At 37.0% G+C, this 20,248-nt stretch overlaps 2 protein-coding genes and 1 non-coding gene across 4 annotated transcripts in view; 1 reads left to right on the forward strand and 2 right to left on the reverse strand.

The window, feature by feature from the left end:
• Nucleotides 1-1,803: 1,803 nt before the first annotated feature.
• TRNAR-ACG (transfer RNA arginine (anticodon ACG)) lies at nucleotides 1,804-1,876 on the reverse strand. Its single transcript has one exon. It is a non-coding gene; the product is annotated as a tRNA-Arg (tRNA).
• Nucleotides 1,877-2,086: 210 nt separating this feature from the next.
• On the forward strand, nucleotides 2,087-5,299 carry LOC131148407 (annexin D8-like). The gene is made up of 6 exons (XM_058098110.1): nucleotides 2,087-2,159; nucleotides 3,828-3,973; nucleotides 4,080-4,298; nucleotides 4,443-4,721; nucleotides 4,847-4,936; nucleotides 5,024-5,299. The coding sequence occupies exons 1-6, from the start codon at nucleotides 2,087-2,089 to the stop codon at nucleotides 5,297-5,299; spliced, it is 1,083 nt and encodes a 360-aa protein (XP_057954093.1).
• A 139-nt stretch (nucleotides 5,300-5,438) lies between these two features.
• Nucleotides 5,439-20,248, reverse strand: part of LOC131148955 (mitochondrial fission 1 protein A-like) — a 31,370-nt gene continuing 16,560 nt past the window's right edge. Inside the window, exons 2-5 of one of the 2 annotated variants that reach the window (XM_058098938.1) lie at nucleotides 6,628-6,766; nucleotides 6,304-6,416; nucleotides 5,905-5,968; nucleotides 5,439-5,815 (exon numbers count right to left, since the gene is read on the reverse strand). In XM_058098938.1, the coding sequence (XP_057954921.1) occupies nucleotides 5,733-5,815; nucleotides 5,905-5,968; nucleotides 6,304-6,416; nucleotides 6,628-6,766 (399 nt within the window). In that variant the 3' untranslated portion in view covers nucleotides 5,439-5,732. Of the gene's footprint in view, nucleotides 5,816-5,904; nucleotides 5,969-6,303; nucleotides 6,426-6,627; nucleotides 6,767-20,248 lie in introns of both variants that reach the window. The other variant, XM_058098937.1, reaches the window with a different exon arrangement.

Consider the following 20,248-nt stretch of genomic DNA (forward strand, 5'->3'; position numbering starts at 1 on the left):
GTATTAAGTTATATCAGGCAGATATATGTATTATTATAGACCAAAGTAATAAAAATTAAATGCAATTACAATTAAAGTGAAATGTCTTCTTCTTTTTGCTCTTCTGACTCCATAGAAAACGTCAAATGATGTGAGCTTTTCGTTCCTTCTGTCTTCCATTTCCATTCCCTTATGCGTGTGTTAAGATAATGAACTTGTTCACATGCTAAAGACATACATAAGTAACTTATGCTTTGTCAGCATCAAAATAGAGATCGAACTCAAAAAGCCAACACAATAAATTTGCTAAAACTACTAATTAAATTAGCAATTAAAATTTCAATTCTTTTTGTTAAATAATTACATTGAATATGAGTTTCTAAAAAAATTAATTATGAATCACATTGTAAATTTTTTTTTTTTTTTTTTTGGGAAAGAAAAATTAACTGCAAATTTTTTTTTGCACTTGATTTTTATTTGTTTTGGAAAGAAAGTTAATTCTGTTTTACTTATGTGGTCTATTGTATCTATTGTCATTACTTTATTGGATATTATGAATGACGTGGTAGGTTCTTTATTTAATTTTTAGATATCTCTAAAATTATTTAATCATATGATTATTTTAAATTCATTTTATTTTTTGGCAAAACCATAAAAATGTTATAAAACAAAGATAAATAATAATATTATACTTATCATTCCAAAGAAATATAGTCCATAACTTTTATAAAATATAGATAAATAAAAATATTGTAGTTTTCATAATAAAAAAACATAGTTAATTTTCTTTTGTAAATAATATTTTTTCTATTATTCATTTGTGTCAAAGCAATTTCATATTAAAAAATGAAATGTGTTATTTTTTAATAATTATTTAACTAAACATATTATTATTTAGAATGAACTATATATTTTTTTAGTCTGAAAGTACAACACTATTATTTATCTATATTTTATAAAATTTTATTGCTAGAAAAAATAAAATTTTAAAAATAGTTAAAATAATCATATGATTAAATAATTTTATAGATATCTAAAAATCAAATAAATTCATTAATTTGTCTGTTAAAAAATTAGCTTAATAACTTTATAGCTTTTTTTGTTAAATAAAATATAAATTTTTTTATGAACAACCAATGAATTTGCTAAAACTACTAGTTAAATTAACACTTAAAATTTCAATGACACTTAAAATTTCAATTCTTTTGGTAAATTAATTATATTAAATATGAGTTTTTTTTTAACCATGAATTAACTATGAATCTCATTGTAATTTGTTTTTGCAAGAAAAATTAACTACAGATTTTTTTGCACTTACTTTTTATTTTAAGGAGAATTATCATGAATTTTTTTTTTAAAGAAAAATAGAAAGTTAATTATGTTTTACTTATGCGGTCTATTGTATATGTTGCCATTATTTTATTGAATTAATGACGTAGTAGACTCGGTCTAACTAATAATTTCTCTTATTTAAGTGTTTACTTTTAACATTCTAAAAATCTTCTTATACAAATTCTAAATTTCAATAAGTTCCCAACTTGGTGTTATTTGAGTCGGTCAAAGGACTTGCCTAAGTAGGAGTTTTTAATCATAAAAAAAAAAAAAAAATTCTAAATTTCAATAAATATTATTATATTTGACAATATTTTATCTAATAACTTGTAGGAATTCATAAAAAAAAAAAAGTAGAAAGAAAAAATTGATGTTATAAAACATAATTTAACTCTGTGTAGAGCAAAAAAAAAAAACTGAAATTAAGTTCATAAGAAAAATGAATAAAGATATTACGCTTGCTCATATCGTGATGAGACAAGTTCACTGATCCGACTCCACTGGGAATCGAACCCAGAATCTCTGGTTCCGTAGACCAGCGCCTTATCCGTTGGGCCATGGAGTCCTGATGTTGGGTGAGGGTGAACAACTACAATATTTAACTGAATTCCTACCATTGCTTGAAAATAGGATACGTTCGCAATGGAGGCATTAATTTTTGAAACTTCCATTTGTTTAAGCAAGAACGTTTGGCCCCTTCCATCTTTATACAAAATTGGCTAAGGAACAGGATACCATCAATTAAAAACCCAATAGAGAGAGAGAGAGAATGAAAATGGCTACCCTCATAGTTCCAGAACATCCTTCTTCTATTGAAGATGCTGAAAGTATCAAGAAGGCTTGTCAAGGTTATCTCATTACTTTCATTTCAAACGCTAACTCTCTTTTGTTTGTTATTTTTAATTTTTTTTTTTTAATGTATGTATCTTCCTCTTTGTCTTCTCCCTTTTCTCCTATTCATTTTTGTTGCTCACTCAAGGCAAATGAGTTTTTTTAGTAAAGAAAATAAGAATATGTTTACTTCAAGAAATCTTGGTAGGTTACTAGTAATCGAGAAAGGAAGATGTTTTAATTAATGTCTCATTCTATTACTTTAAAAGTATCATATATTGTTTACACTTTATTTGTGTTTGGTTCGGTAAAAGTGGAGAAAAAGAAAAAAAATGATTTCTCTTGATTTATCATAATGTGGGTAGAGAAAAGAATCAAAAAAACAAAGTACAAGAGGCTAAACAAACTCCCGTTTTCTCCTTTCTAAATTGAAGAGATCTAGAAATTTTTTTGAACTCCTAAAACTCTACTATATATAACCAATCTCACAACTCTCCTTCCCTTCTTCTTCACATTTTTTTTTTATTATTTTATTTTTCATGCGGTTTGATTATTTTTTAGGAAGCATGGCCCATGAAAATAGTGTGATAATTAAAGTTCAATGTGCATGCAGATATATTAGTTTTACATTTAATGGATCTTGTGCAATTAGATTAATCTAAAAAAATTACATTTCTTTTTCTAAAGTTTTGGAAAAGAAAGTATATCAGATAATGCCATTTGCCTAATCATCCTACGCTTTCTTAGAAGGATAAAATTGTAAATCATCATAAAAAACTTCTTTTCTTTTCTCTTCAATTAGTCTAACCAAATAGAACAAATTTTTTTTTTTTTTTTTGTTTCTCTTATTGACCTAATTGAGAGAACTTAGGTTTTCTTCTCTTCTCTTTGATTATTTAAAAAAATAAAAATAAACAATGAGCCTAGCTTTGACTTTGGCTCTATGGCAATTTTCTCTCTTTAGTAACCAAGACTATATTATGTTGAAACAACATTTGGATGCGTCAAATGGAAAGCATGAAGTTTAAGTTCTAGATGCGATATTATATGAAATTAAATAAAATCTTTGTATTCAAATCTACATATATTTATGGTCCATTTGGATAAAAAATTTTGATAGGAAAAGGAAAGCAAAGGAAAACGAAAAGAAAACTCATTTTTTATTATATTTTTTTTCTTTATATTAAATACTACTAAAAATAAAAATTTGTTCTAATATGATTAAAATTTTTAAAAATTAAACATGAATAGTATATAAAAACAAGTTTTTATTCATTGATTTGATATATTTTTTATTTTTTATTTTTTAATTTTCTTGATAACCAAACATAAGAAATTATATTCCTTTCCTTTCCCTTCACTTACATTTTCTAAATTCCAAACGGGCCTTAAATTCAATTATTCAATTTCATATCAAATACACAATACTGTATTCATAATTCCCAGGACAGTATGATACTAAATTCCCATTGTGCCACCAAATACTCTCGACCCAAATCCAGTGGTGGTAGGTTTGCCTACCATGTGGCGATGCTCCATCTTTTTTAATTTTAAGTTTTCTCTTGTTAGAACCAAAAAAAAAAAAAAGTGCTGATTGCCTTTTTAACCTGTGACAGTCCTGCGGTGAATAGCAATATTGAAAAATAATTCGTTTACTAAAAACAGTTTCTCAAACATTTTGGTAGGATGGGGAAGAGACAAGGCAGCAATAATATCAATACTAGGGCACCGAAATGCATTTCAAAGAAAGCTAATAAGACTAGCTTATGAAGAGATATACAGAGAGGACCTCACCGAGCTGCTTAAATCTGAAGTTCCTGCCCACTTTGAGGTTCACATTCAAACATTTTACCTAACCACTCAAGCACATATAAATGTGTGTGTGTGTTTTCAGATTTATGCAGTATTATTTATTTACTTAATTCATTTGGAAATAGACCGCTCTGAGCCATTGGATTTTGGACCCTGCCGATAGAGATGCTGTGCTCGCAAATGAGGCACTGAAGAAGGCAATACCTCGGTACAGAGTCATCGTGGAATTGGCATGTATCAGATCCTCAGATGAGCTGCTGGCAGTGAAACGTGCTTACCAGATTCGTTTCAGGCATTCCCTGGAGGAAGATGTTGCCTCTCACACTGACGGCAACATGCGAAGAGTATGCTCAAACACACAGCTTTTCAAATTACATTCATCAAACTTGAGCAACAAAGAAGGCTTATTAGGGATCATTTGTAATTTTAATCTTTAACAAGTCTCTGACATTCTCTACTTTTTGTCTTCCTGGTTTCCATATACCTAGCTTCTGGTTGCGATGGTGAGCCCTTACAGGTACGATGGGGACGAGATTGACGAGGAATTGGCTTATTCAGAAGCCAGTATTCTTAAGAATGAGATGCGGGAGAAATCTTCCAGCCCTGAAGAGATGATAAGAATCCTCTGTACAAGGAGAAGGGCACATGCTGCACAGCTCATTGCCGGCCATGAAGAAACCATCAGAATCCTTTGTACAAGGAGCAGGTCACAGCTCATTGCAACCTTCAACCATTACCAAGACACTGTTGGTTCATCCATCACCAAGGTCTATATATATATATGAATTTTTCTTTTAAGTGCATGTGTTTTTTGGGGGGGCTGAGCAAAGGAAAATTCTAACAAAAGATCCTATTCCTGAATTGGTACATTGGATATGATCTCCCATTTCAGAGATTGAGGGGTCATCCTGCCGATGAGTTCTTAGCATCATTGCGTATTGCCACTCGATGCATAAAGAACCCATTGAAATACTTTGCAAAGGTATGTATCATTCTTAAGATTGCAAGCTTTATATCTATAAATGAAAGTTGTATTTCTATGGAACTGAACCAGTGCGACTGCATTCAGGTGCTGCACAGTGCGATTAACCAGCCCAGAGCTGATGAAGACACTCTCAGCCGTGTGATCGTCACCCGTGCAGAGAAGGACTTGAAAAAGATTAAGGAACTATATCTCAAGAGAAATAAAGTCTCTCTTGAAGATGCAATAGCTAAGGACACATCAAGAGATTTAAAAGAATTCCTCTTGGAAATACTTGGGAGTGAATCCACTGTGTATTCAATGGGCAATACAACAGCTAAACGTGCTACTTCTACAGCCAATCGTGTGTCAAGTGATGAATAATTCTATAGTATTTGTGCAAAGGATTCAAATCAAAACATTTCAAATGATAATTGGTAGATATTGAATAATATAGATTCCCTATTTTAGATTACAAATCCCCACAACTTATCACAAAACTCAAAATAAAAAATAAAAAATAAAAAATAAATTATACGTGTATATTTTTATAATAAGAAAGGTACAATAAATCAAAAACTTTCTTATAATACGTTCTATACATTAACATTAGTTGAAAAAAAAAAAAAAAAAGATCATGGTTATGTTTAACATATCCCTACTTTCTACACATTATTTTCCCTTTTTTTTTTTTTTTACTGTCTCTCTTGGAGAAAGTTTCAAGAGTAAAACAACTGGAGTCAGGATTGAATACATACATGGCAACAGGACAAACAGTGAAAGATTTGTTATGCACATAGCTGTGGGGTAGGAGGGTTCACTTCTTGCGAGCCAGAGCTGCAATTCCACCAGCCAACAGTCCTACGGCAGTTGCAGCAATGCCTATGCCAATCACACCATCTGCATAGAGAAGAATATCATCATTCCTTCAATCAATCATGTGGAAAATATTAGAAAAGGAGTGCAAGCTTCAATGTTACAGGTGTTACCTTTTGTTATTCGGTCTTCAATTGTTTTCTTGAGGATCAAGGCTTGCCTCCAATCAGGTGAAATCTACAGAGCCACACCAACCCATACAATTTCAAGCAGACTACAATTTAAAATAATTTCATATAAAAGCAACTATAAGCAAGCATGGGCATAATAAAAATAGAATACTTTCAAAGCATGATCGCACTGATGCCCATTACAACGACCAATAATGAAAACCACATCCAACAAACAGTCATTAAAATCTAGACTAATTTAGAAATGAGAAAACCACCTTAATACATTGGGCAACACTAAAAAAATGGAGTCACAATTCGTAACAAATTTAAGAAGGGAACTGATTGTCAAAAAAATATAGATTTGTGAGGTATAAATCAAATCTGGTATGGTTTTCAGACCTTCAGACATTGTTCGACAAGCTGCCTGCTCCTTGAGTAGTCTCCACTTCTATAATACCCAACAGCTAGAAGATAAAGCTTCTCTTTCTTCTGCAGTGGGCTGCCAGTACCATCTAAAGAAGCTGCCAATGAGTGTTTTTCAGACAGAAAGCTATAGCATCATCAAAACATATATGCGTTTGAATGACAGAAGGGGCAGAGGAGAAAAGAGGGAGATAGAATCTGTGTGTGTATGTGTGTGAGAGAGAGGGGGTGGGGGTGGGGGTGGGGGTGGGGGTGGGAGAGTTTATATATTTGTCTATTCACATATATCTGTTGCTTCACCTTCAAGCATTGCTATCCCACGCTGCACATCTGCTGGTTGTCTTGAGTGAACAAGAGCCCATGAAAAACGCATGATGCAATCACTCCTAAACTCATCAGAGGATCCTTTTGCAGCCTCAGCAACCTCTTGTTCACAACCCTATTGAATTGCAGGTGTTCAAACAAAGAAACAACATAAACAAATGAAAAATTTTAAATATTTTTGGAGGGGATGAAATAAAAAGACAAATGTGAGTGATACTAATCTAACTACTTAAGGCCGTATATAAAAGCAGCAAAGAAAAATATAACAGCATAAATTTTTCAGAAAAAAAGCCCAATGCCTTATTTCTATCAACATTTTAGACAAATTCTTAATTACCAAAGGACCACTCTTAAATTAATAGACTGCACAATCACATCATAAAATACGAAATAGAAAAAGACAAAAGAACTTAGAGAAACATGACAGCATAAAAACAAAAGCACGATCACTTAAAATTCAGAGCAATATTAAACAGTACTGCAGTACATTGATCCATTGAGAGGTTATAACATGATTGCATCCATTCTCTAGTTAGTACAAGGTTCTAAATGGAATGCAAAAGAACTAGGAAATATAAAATGACCAAAGGACCTAGGAAAAACAACAGTATAAATAAAATCATGTGATGCAGGGGCAACATCAAGGTTCTGCAGCCATGGAAGAGATTAGAAGAGATAGAAGAGAGCAAGGGAAAGGAGGAGAGAGGAGAAACTAGGATTCCACACACTATTTATAAGAAAGCGTCTTTGCATGAAATTACATATGAACCCCTAAAACTACATTAGATTACAAACATACCCACAAAGACTACAAACAAGCCTCTATACATATAATACTCTACTAATTAAACTAAACACATAGTAACCCAACAATTCCTTGACTCAACTCTTCTTAATTATTCTCCAGCAAGGATCTTCCCAAGGTTCTTGTCGTACATGATTTTGACATTATCCATCATAATGATTCAGTTAGATCAAATGGTTTAGCAAAAATAGAAGACTAATTTCTAAAATATTTTGTATTAAACCCTGATTTAACAAACCAGAAGTTGTTCACAGCAAAGCAAGCTTAAAGACCAAAATGAAATAAAGATTTTATTTTAAAAAAAGAGAAAGGAGATACATTAACAACCAAAACCAGAAAGTACAATGAGAAGAAAACAAGATGTTCTCCCAAGAAGAGTATGAAACACAGCCAAAAATAATTACATTAGTGCTGCCTGCCAACCCCTAACAAGATCAGGCAGTCGCAAACCCTAAAGAACCTGAAAGAATAGACCCACAACAAACCCGGAAAAGTGACGCGAACATTGAAGGTTCTTGTATTCCATCAGATCCATAAGGTCACAAAATAGCAAACATGCCCAATAGACTTCTCCCTTCATTCTCTTTTGTAAACCCTGGTATCTCACAAGCAAAAATCGCCCACCCAGGCTTCACCAAATCAAGAAGAATGGGCACTCCAAAGGCGGTTAGCAACCCAGCAACGTAGGAAGAGGTGCGCACTCGTTTCATTGGCCTCAGGCTTGAGAACCACATAAGGCCTTTGGGTCTACAGCAAATCATGCATGTTAATCCTGTTCAATCACAGTCTAGATAAACGTTTGAATCCTTGATGGAACTCTAGCCTTCAAAATGATGTGGCTCCAAGGAAAAAAATTGGATATAGGAGATTTAAGATAATGTAGAAAAAAAGATTTGGTAGAAGAAAAGACATGATGAATCACCCACCCACACTCGTCCCTCCTCCTAGACAGAACAAAATGCCTCAAGGTATTAAGTGAAGTGGTCAACTTAACAATTTCTCTTTATTTGAGATTCCTAAAGAAGTAGAAGTTTCAAGAAGCAAAGCTCCCGTCAAGAAAGAGAGGGAGAGGGGGGGGGGTGTTTAGGCACACTGTGTTGGGAAGAGAGTTTAAACAAATGAAGCACCAACGAATCCAATGAACCCCTCCCACTTAGGTATTCTCTCATAATTGAACCCTGTTGCCATTGCCTATTTTGAAACAGTTGCGCAGAAAAAAAAAAAGACAAGAAACTTGATACATGAATTCCCACAGGCAGGCATGTGGCACAAAACCACTCCCTCTAAAGTCCCATCCACTATGATGCACCCTATAGTTAACATCTAAGGGAAGCCTCCACAACCATTTTCCCATTAAAGAGATGTTTTTGGAAACCACATTCCCAAATCCCAACCCCACCTTTCAATTTGGATCTGCTAATAAACTCCTAACTTACAAGGTGATTTCTCTAATTCTCCTTGAAACCCGATGTTGCGACGTACCAGACCCGCCAAAGACCATTCTGGCAAACGGGTGCGGCTGCGAACTAGGAAAAATGGATGTGAATTTTGGAAAATTATTTTTCGTGAAAAAATAATATGTGATGGAGTCGCCACTAACCTTTTGAAGTGTGGTTAGAACACTTGATTGCTATCCCATTAAGAGTAGAATCGGTCAGTGTTATCAGAGTCGAGCTCAGGAGTACGGTTACGCAAGGGGAAGGTATTAGCATCCCCTACGCGCCCGTTCTTACAAACGGTACCAAATTAATCGAAAATTATCCTAAAACAAATTTAACAAGCCTTTCAAAATTACTCCCTTCCAAAAATCAAAGAAAATGCACCAAATAGATACTATATAGGTATTCCCTCAAAACTAGGGCAATCCAATACTCTGAAGAGTCCATGCCCTTTGTTGCAATTATCGGGATAGGAAAATCGAGAAAATAAGGTACAAAATACTCTCCTAAATTTTGAAATCTCATAGGATTTTTCTAAGTAGGAAAAAATAATATTCCGAGAGGTTTTTGGAATTTGTTCGGGATGGAAATGATTTTCTGGGCCTAAAAATATTTTTGGGATTTTTCTAAGTGTAAAAACATTTTTTGTGATTTTTCAATATTTTTCCCGAACTTCAAAATAGCACAAATAAAATTAAGACAAAAACCATGAAGGTAAGTCAAAAAACATTTTTTAGAAATTTTCTGAGCTTTTTTGAATTTTTATGGATTTTCTGTGAATTTTCTCGATATCTAAATAATAAACAAGCGAGATGAAGAATACCAAGGTGAACCGGTTCGGGGAAGGAGCCGGTTAAGCACTAACCGGTTCAGGGAAAAACCAGTTTAAGGTCTTGGTCAAGACCATAAGGTTTAGAGTATCGGTGTGAACATGTGCATGAATATAAGGGCATCCATGTATGTGCATGAGTATGTGAGTGCGTGTATTGCATGCATGTACGCGCATGATTAAGTGAATGCATGTGTATGAAGGTGTTGAGTGCATGCATATGTGCATGAGTGTTACGTACATGTATGCATGTACGTGAACGAGTAACTATGTGATTGGGTGGATGTGTGCGTGTGTGCATGTGTGTGTGTAAATGTTAGAATGCATGGATCTAGACACGCATGGATGAAAGTGCACATGTGTTGGTGTGTACGTGCATGTGCATGTATGCATGTGAGTGTGTGAATTTGTATGAATGAATGTGGACATGCATATGCTCGTGTGTGTGGATGTGTCGTATGCAAACATGTTTACGCGGTGAGACCTATGACGCGGCGTCATCATGGTCGTTGGTGGGGTGTGGATCCAACAACGAGTATGAGACACAATGGGCACGGATTGCTGAAATGGTGTCATTCTGAACGTCCACACAAGCAGTGATCTGTCGGTTTGCGCCAAGCCGTCGTGCATTAATGGGTGAAAGGACAAAGGTGCCACGCAGCGATAGGCAGGCAAGCCATGTCGAATGCCTCTGACAAACTCCAGGGGGACGCGTCATGCCCGCGCGTGTAGGGAAACGGGTCAACACGTGGCATCAAGCGAGAGGAGGAGCGGTCTGACATTTGAGGCTGCCTGACATGTGGAGAACCCCGGCCGTAGATGCAATGTCATGGCGTGGTTTCGTCCGTCCGATGGGAGGACGGTCAGATGGCTCAGGGAAAAGGTTCACGGGCTTCTGAACGCGTTGATGATGATAGTGACACGTTTGCCACGTGTTGCGTCGGAGGATAGGACATGATCAATGCTTCTGACACGGACGATCATGTCCATTGAAGCCTCATAGGATCGAACGGTGGCAGATCTGAAGCCCACCCCCCCCACCAAAGCATTGATCGTAGAGGTGGCAAAGGTACCACGTGTCACCAATTGATTGGAAAGTCATGGAAGCACTTATGAGGGGAGAACAGATGCATTTAATGATCCTAACAAGGGCAATCAGAACCGTTGAAGCTCAAGTGATTGAACGGCTGGGAGAAAAAGCATCTCCTAGCGCCAAGGCCACAGGGTGACAGGCGGACGAAAGGGTACAGGCGCAATAATTGTTCTCTGATGCGAGGATCTCAACCGTTAATGGGAACAATGATCCAAGGGCAGTCGGGAGGCCATGTAACTCTCTTGATCGGACCTTCAAGGTGAAGCCACGAGTTCCAACCAGACGATTTTGAGGGTAACCATACTTGAACCTAAAATTTTTACTTTTGGCACTTTCTATTCTCCTCATTCTCGCCAACTCCTCCTCCTCCTCTCTTCAGTTTTCTTTCTTCTTAGCTTCCATCTGCTCTCTCCAACTGAAAGTGAAACCTTAGGGTTTCACCTATACTTTTTCTGCAAAACAAAGACCAATCACCCAGTAGCTTTGTGTTTCTTCGTTCTTTCGTCTCTTTGGGAATCTCTCATTCCTCGGGTATATTTCTTGACACCTCAGAGACCCTGTAAATAGGATGGTATCATATATATATATATATGCTCCTCACATCCTTCTTTCTAACTCGCTTATTCCTTCACTATTCTTTCTTTACGTGTTTCAGTAACTCCATATCTTTCTCCTTGGTGTAAGGTGAAATTTCTGGAGTATTTACTTTCTCAAAGGCAAGCAATGGGGAACCCGAAGTTATTTAAGGGAAGGGTGCATCAATGGGAGGCCTCAACCAGTGCTGGAGCTAAGTATCTTCACCTTTCTTTTTGTGTTTTTGTATTTGCTTGCAGTCTATATGTGGAATCTGGTACTGGCTGTGGATGGTTAGGGTTTGATTTCGGGCCCGGGTTCAACGACAAGTGGGACTCGTCCGAATCCGGTGAGTGGGGATTGGGTTGACTCGGGAGAGTCAACCAGGAGTGAGTGAAATTGGGGTTGACTCGTGTGAGTCAACCCAGTGCGTGTGTGAGTCAAACCTGGGTTGACTCGAGTGAACTTGAGTGACCCTAAGTGAACCAGGCACGTGAGGTCAAGAATGTGTGGACCCAATTGGGAAACTGGCTTGGGTTGATTTTTTAAGTGGGCCTATGGGGGGTGTTTAAAAAAAAAGACTAGGGTATTTTAAACCATAGGTGGGCTTGGGGTTAGAATCATTGGGCCTGGTTACAGTTTTTAAAACGGGCTTCAGGATCTTGAAAATTAAAATGGGCCCAAACTTAAAAACTAAAACAGGCCTAATATTTTGAAAGTTAAATTGGGACTGGTGTTTTGGAAATTGATTGGGCTTTGGGTCTTTTAGAATTGGGTCAGCCCAATTTGGTTTTTAAAATAGAGCCCACCATTTAAAAAAAAAAAAAAGAAGACCAGCCCACTTGGATTTTGAAAACAGGGCCTAGGGTATTTTTTAAAAAAAAAAGGTGATTGGGCCGGGGTGTTTTGAAAACAGGTTGGAGGATTTTTTAAAAGATGGACCGGCCTAGTGGGATTTTAAAATAGGGTTGGCCGGGTTGAGGGCGAGGATCTGAACTTAAATTCGGGTTCAGAGGGATGGGGATCGGATCTAGGGTGTTTAAATTATGTACAGGTCCAAACCTTAGAAAATTTGAGTTCACGTTATACTGAGAACCTGAGACTCACAGGGATGTATACCTGCACTCACGTTGGCATGAACAGGATAGCACAACTTAATTTCTCAGAATTAAGACGGGGAGAGAAGATTTACCTATGGTCTTGTGCTCCTCCTGTCTTCTTCTCCCTTCTGTATGTGGTGATCTCTGCCCTTGAATTGCACTGCTTCTATACTCACTTACTGCTCCGCACCCTGAATTATGCAGGATGTCCTCCCTCACTTTTCTTCCTTTACTTCTCTGCAATTTGGCAGGGTTCCCCTCTTTGATTCTCTCTCTCAAACTCAGAGCTTTCCTTTTCCTAACTCACTTTCTCTCAATTCCTGCTGCGTACTGCTACTGCTCTCTGAGGTGTTTCCCTCTCAATTTCTACAAGGTTTTCTTTTCTATCTCCCCCGATTTTTTCAGCATTTCTTTATGCTTCCCCCCGTGTGTCTTTGCAATGTGTGAGCCTCCCTATTTATAGGGAGGCTGTGGGGTGATTTTGGCGCCAATTCCATCTCCCGCGTGGATCATTCCCACAAAATTCCCTACTAACAAACTGTCAGGGAATAATTTTTCCTGCACGTGTGACTGATTTTTCCTGATTTGATTTTGCAGATTCCTTGGCTAACTTCATTCTTCTTTTCTGTGCGCAGGTGAATAGGAGCCCCAGGTGGCAGCGCAGGAATGGAGGGCTTTTGGGATGTTTGCAGGTGGCAGCACTAGAATGGAGGGCAAAGCATCTGCTGAGCATTTTTATTTTTTGTAATTTTTCTCCTTCTTTTTTTTGTGTATTTTCCAGCATTGTGATGTACCACACATGGTTCTGTACCAAAACCTACTGTATCACCTTCATTTTATTTCCCTGTATTTTATTCTGTATTTCGTATTTTATTTTATTTTATTTATTTTTTCATGCATGTGTGTACTCTACATTATAGCTGGGGTACATGTCCCTCTTTCTAAATGAATAAAAAAACTGGACATCATTTCTATAGGTTTGCAATTTTGACCCAGAAGCCAAAATTCACTGTTGACCAAACCCCCTTTAAGAAGCATCCAATTAGTAAAATGTGACTTCAAGATTAAACACGGTACCCAATTTTTTGAAAATAAAAATCTAAACATCAAAATTTTAAAAACCTAATAAAGATTTGAAATCAAGCAACTCGTTTCTAAAATGAAAAGAATAAAAAGGATTCAATTTAAGGACCTCAAAACCTCAAAATTCATTTGGATCATTAGGACTTATTTGAACAATGAAATTGACTCTAAGAACAAAAAAGGCTCATTTTAAGAATGTTCGGCATCTGGACTTGATTTTGAAAATACACAGTTTATTTCATGATCCTCAAATTTAAGAAGGGAGATTAATTTTGCAACTAAAGAAATTTTTATAAAAGCTCAGCATAGAGGGGACTCAACTTTCCTAGAATATCGGGACTCAATCCTGAAACTGCAAGATTATCTTGAGATTACCGGGATTTCAAAATGGGATTCTAATCTTGAAAAGGACTCAAAGTTGAAACAACTGGGGTTCCAATTTAGACTTGAAGTCAAACCTATAATACCAGGTCTTTTCAGGAAGGCTTGGTAAAAATTAGGGTGTCTACACCCAACTCGAGCAAATCATGCATCATCCTCTCTAGAATCCTAGCCACTCTCTTGGGCACCTTAAAAAGAGATAGAAAATTAACATGGACATTAGAAAGTGATGCATTGATGAGGGTGGTTTGAGAGATAGAAAATTAACATGGACATTAGAAAGTGATGCATTGATGAGGGTGGTTTGACCCCTAAAGGAAACGATCCCCTTTTCCACCCCTCCAAACTCCTCCCTATTCTTTTAATCATAGGATCTCAAAAAGTTAAGGAGCTAAAATTACCTCCAAAAGGATGGCCAAGATAGGATGGTCGCCACTCTGCAATAGTGCAGCCTACCAAGGCCTTAAACCCCTCCAAAACCCCGCTTCCCACATTGATGCTAGCTACCTCTCTCTTAGGCAAGCTGACCTTCAACCCCAAAATCCTTTTGAAAATTTTTCGCGAGATGAGAGCCTCTAGGAATTTCTCGGCATTGTCCTCCAGAAAGGCGGAAACATCGTATTGTCATCAGCAAATTGAAGATGTGATACCTCCACCTCGCCCCTACCTATCGATAGTCCCCTAATCACCCCTTGGTCATGTGCATGTGTGAGACGCTCTAAACAACTCTAAACAACTCTTTGGGCTGCCCATTGACAACAACAAAAATATTCGTTGATTTGAGACATCCTCTAATCCATCTCCTCCACATGTCTCCTAATCCTTTCCTACACATCACATAATCTAGAAAACCCCAATTCACACTATCATATGCTTTCTCAAAGTCCAAATTGAAGATAAGCCCCTTCTTGCCCTCCTCACATCCTCAACAACCTCATTAGCCACCCAAACCACATTCAAGATCTATCTTTAGCGAAGGTGGACTAACCCATGGACATGTCTCTCCCAAAACCTCTTAGATAGGACTTCAAATAGAATCTTAGAATGGGCTGATGACTACTAAGATGATAGGCCTGAAATTCCTCACTCTTTCCTTTATAAGATGAATTTTAGAAAGCAAAGTTCACACTATTACCCACCACTCCATTTCTATGGAACTCCTAAGAAAATCTCATAACATCCTCAAGCAACGTCTTCTAAATTCCTAGAAAAAAAAAAGGCCATTGTGAAAACCAATTTCCCTTAAAAAGGTCACCATTAAATCATCGAGGCCCAGGGTTCTCTCCATGCTCATGTCAAACATCATTTTTTTTACTTCATCAACTTCCAAAGGCTTCTCCAACCACTGAGTTGAGGTAGAACCAATAGGACTTCAATCCAAAACCTCTAGCCAATGCATATGTGTTTATAAAAGTTTGTTATCTCCACCCCAATATGCCTATACCTATGGCAAAAAGGATGAAACAATAGTCTGATAGAAAAAGTGCGATGCATGTTATCAAATGCTAAGTTGCTAGGATCCTTTTGGGCTGAGGCATTAAGTATTATAGTTCATTGATAAGTCTCTCTCCATGTATTCCCTTGCAGTGTGACATGCCAAAAAGAGTTTGGAGTCGCAAAGATGTTTCCTACTATCATTTGAAAATGTTTGGCTACAAAGTTTCTGTACACATTCCTAAGGATAAGAGATCAAAGATTGATGTGTAAATGAAGCCATGTATCTTTATAGGATATGGACATGAAATTTTTGGGTACAAGTTGTATTATCCATTTAAGAAAAAAATGATTAGAAGCAAGGATGTTGTGTTTGTTGAAGACTAGACCATTAAAGACATTGAAAAAGTAAAGACAAACAATGATGACTTGGTTGATTTGGATCCAGTTCCTCCTCTTGTGAATTTAGATCAAGTTGAAGATGATACGCATAATGATCAAGGTGATCGAAGTGATATAAATCCACCTAAAATTAGTGATAAGGTAATTGTGCCAAATGAGCATCCGATTACAAAACACAAAGTGCCATCAATTTCATTTACCATTGAGGAGATCAATGAGGGACCGCCAACCCTCAAGTAGGTATTTCCCACATGAATATATATTGCTCACTATTGGGGGAGAATCAAAGTGTTATCAAAAGGCCATGGAACATGAGCACAAAGAAGAGTGGTTGAAAGCTATGTAGGAAGAATTGAAATCCCTACATGAAACCATACATTTGAGTTGGTAATGTTGCCTAAGGGCAAAATAGCTTTGAAAAATAAATGGGTATACAAATTGAAGAGTGAAGAAAATAGTTCACAATCTACATACATGGCAAGGTTGGTTGTGAAAGGATTCAGCCAGAAACAAGGAATTGACTTCGATAATATTTTTTCTCTAGCTGTGAAGATGTCATCTATCAGAGTGGTGCTCAGTTTAGTAGCCATTATGGACATGGACATAGAGCAGATGGATGTGAAGACTACTTTTCTCCATGGTGACTTGAAAGAAGGGGTCTACATGGAGCAATGAAATAAGCACTGAGGCAATGGTATAGGAAGTTTGAATAAGTCATGAAGCAACATGGTCATAGAAAAACCACTTCTAACCAATGTATCTTCATTAAAAGATTTTCATTGTGATTTTCTGATAATGATTTTCTTATGTTATTGCTCTATGTTGATAATATGCTAACTGTTGGCCATGATATGTCTACGATTGAAAAATTGAAAAAAGATTTAAGTCTTTCACCATGAAAGACTTACAGCCAGCAAAAAAGACATCCTTGGCATGGAAATCACATTTGATAGGAAAGCTAAGAAATTGTGGTTATCATAGGAAAAGTATATTGAGAAAGCGCTTGAAAGATTCAACATGGATAGTGCTAAGGCAATTAACTCTCCTTTTGCTAATCACATCAAGTTGACTTCCAAGCGGTGTCCTACCATCAAGAAAGAGAAAGAAGATATGGGAAGAGTTCCATATCCTTTTGCAGTTGGAAGTTTGATGTATGCAATGGTTTGCATAAGGTAGACATAGCTTATTCAGTTGGTTTTGTTAGAGAGCATTGGAACACTATGAAACAAACTCTCAGGTATCTCCAAGGTACCTCCTTATCTGTTTTCATTGAAAGAGGAAAGCCTATATTGGTTGGTTATACGAATGCAAACATGGTTATAGATGTTGATACTAGAAGTTCACGTCGAGGTACTTGATTACTTTCACGGAGGAGCTGTGGCTTGACAGTCAAAGTTATAGAAATGTGTGGCTCTTTCTACTATTGAAGTTGAGTTTATTGCAGCTATTGAAGGTTGCAAGAAGTATTGTGAATGAAAAAATTTCTACACAAGATATTTATGTACTGCATTGCGATAGGCGTAGTTTGTAAGAATCACACCTTTCATTCTCGATCAAAACACATTGATGTGAAATACCATTTGGATTAAAGATGCATTGGATTCTAATTTTTTATAAATTGAAAAGACTCACACTGATGACATTGGTTAAAACATGATGACAAAATCCCTATCTAAGGAGAAACATAAAACCTATTGCATGATTGCTGATATGGTGAATACCTCCATATAGTCGGAGGGGGAGATCTGCTGGGTTTCCCTCCTATGTGGAGGATGGCCCACATGTATGGAATGGTTCACTTGGAAGTCTTGGCCAATGCCCATGTGGAATCCATGGCCAAGTGGAAGTGAGGACTTTTGTGTTCAGTGGTAGCCCACTTATTGTCTTGGAATGGAATGGTTCATTTATGAATTGGTTGAGGCTTTCTTTGGAAGATTATGGCTCATCTTTGGAGAATCAAAAACACTTAATTTGGGAAGATATTGCTGCCAGCAAATAAGCTTCCTGCATCCTTGGGACAGCCAAGAAGAGAGAGAGAGAGAGAGAGAGAAGAAAATATCATTTTAAAAATTCAGGGTTAAAAGTGTCTGCGCAGTCAGCTTTATCTTGACGACCGGATGACGATTTTCTGGTCTGATTGAGCTGAAATTTTGATAGCTTGTTTGTGATTCATCCTTCTTCATTCTAGTTAGTTTGATTGTCATTTGAAGATCAGTAGACCTGGTTTCATAGCTTGGACAAAAACCTTTGTTTTTGGGTGAGACCTCTCCATTTCTCATTCAAGTTTGATTCCACCTTGTTGGTGATGACTCCTATTGATTTGTATCCCAAGAATTTGTAATTCTTGATGATTGCAGTTGATGTATACCTCTAGTTTGAACTAGAGAAGACCTATAGTAACCTACTATTTTAATATAATGAAAGATTGGAAGCAGACTTCGGTCCTGTGGTTTTACCCTTCACACCGAAGGGTTATCCATGTAAATCTTGGTGTTTTCTTTATGATTGCGTGGCTGATTTGTGTTTTTGGGTGCTGCTTACTTCCTATTTTTGAGTAATTAATTATAATATTTAATGTTGATTGGACTAGAGGAAGGATTATCTTTACCCCCCCCCCCCCCTCCCCAGCCCAACAAATTCAGACCTCCCTTTTTTTGTTTTTTTGTTTTTTTTTTGCTAGGCAAGGAAGAACAACACTAACAAATAACAATACAAACCAAAAATGGCACAAAAGAAGGGGAATTGCTTTAGGGGGGTGCAGCCCTTCTAAAACACTAGGAGGAAATGTCTTCATATGACAAGGAGAACTCCTCAGCTAAGGCATGTGCAACCTAGTAGCTGATCAGAGAACAAAATGTACTACGGCTGCAATAAATTTGATACATCCTATTATACCAGAGATGATAGTTCTGGCCTGCCAAGCTGTCAGCTCCTTGCTTCTACTCAAATCATCAATCACCATTTTGGCACTGCCTCCAAAGAGCAGCCTGATAACCCCCGTTGATGGCCTTTCTAACAGCAAGGAGATAAGTTTGAGCTTCGCCCATCATGGGGTCATTGCAAGACAGGAGGAGACCCGAGCACCCAACACTTCTCTAGCATTTCTGGCCACAGGCAAGATATGCCCTTGATGTACAAGCACTGAAGGATGCATCAAAGTTGAATTTTAATTGATTATGCCGTTGGGGGGAGGGGGGGGGGGGGGGGAGGGGTGTCCAACAAGTCAACAATTTACTAGGTATACCCAAAGACTTAAATTTCGGTAAATGTAGAAATTTCCAATTTCAAGGGGTCCCAAAACGAAATTGAGATACAAATTCAATTTTGCATAAATTCGATCGAAATTTTGATAAATTTCAAAAATTTTGAGAATTTTCAGTTGTTATCCCAAAATTTTCTAGAAGTCATGAGGAAAAAAGAAAGAAAATTGGAGGGGGGAAATTTTAGTGCTGCTCTCTGCCTTCGTTTTGTTTTCCCCATGTGATTTTTTGGTTCTTTTTGTGCAGCCCGTGAGTATACAGTAGAGACTGGAGAGATTTCGGTTAAATCTCAGTTCAGTACTTCATTCACTAGATGAGTCATAAGGCATGACAACGAAAAAAGAGATCTTGCAAAGATGCTCTGCAAATGCAAGCCAGCTATTCCACAAATTCATCAAGAGGCTGAAGACCCTACCAATGAAAATATGTACACAATAATGCAAACGAAAGAAAATTTTTTTTCTATATCGACCCATTAGCTTATGCAATGTTAGTTATAAAATCATATCAAAAATTTTGGGAAACCGATTGAAGCAGTTGATGGACAGACTAATTGCACCCTCCCAAGCAGCTTTTATCATAGGTAGAGCAATTTCAGCCTTGCCTAAGAAATTTTCCACACCTTTAGGAATAAGAGGGGTAAAGGTGTGCTCTTGGGAATAAAGATAGGCCTAAGCAAGGCCCACAACAAAATGGAACGGCTTCCCATAGAAAAAGTTATGGGAACTTAAGATTCATAAGCATGTTAAATTAAGTATTTGGAGATTAGTCACTAACTCCATCCCTACATGGGAGATTTTGAGTAGCAAAATGGAAATGCATTTGTGGGAATGATCTGGAAACCATGACCCTGTATCTTCTGCACCTACCCATGAGCGAAAATGCAATGGTTCCATTTTTTGAGGTCTGACGGTGGACGAGCTGCAGATTGAGTCTCCAGCCCATTGGATAGAGAGGGTGTTAAACCATACGCTGGTGGTGGGTTGGAATCACCTGGACAGTCAACTACTTTTCACAGTCATTTGTGTTCAGAAAATTTGAGCACTCAGAAATAGAAGTGTTGTTCAAGCAAAGAATGTGGATCATTCAATTCTTAATGAGCATAAACCTCACTATCCAGAGCCAAAGGAAGGGACACCCAAGGACTTAAATTTCGATTTCGATGGAAATTTTGATGGTCTCAATTTACAAAAATTTC

The sequence above is a fragment of the Malania oleifera genome, chromosome 2 (assembly GCF_029873635.1).
Source record: "Malania oleifera isolate guangnan ecotype guangnan chromosome 2, ASM2987363v1, whole genome shotgun sequence".
Lineage (NCBI taxonomy): Eukaryota > Viridiplantae > Streptophyta > Magnoliopsida > Santalales > Ximeniaceae > Malania > Malania oleifera.

Coding starts and splice junctions, on each gene's coding strand:
- LOC131148407 (XM_058098110.1), top strand. CDS start 2,087: ATGGCTACCCTCATAGTTCCAGAACATCCTTCTTCTATTGAAGATGCT. Junction 4,299..4,442: donor CTGACGGCAACATGCGAAGA/GTATGCTCAAAC, acceptor CCATATACCTAG/CTTCTGGTTGCGATGGTGAG. Junction 4,937..5,023: donor CATTGAAATACTTTGCAAAG/GTATGTATCATT, acceptor GACTGCATTCAG/GTGCTGCACAGTGCGATTAA.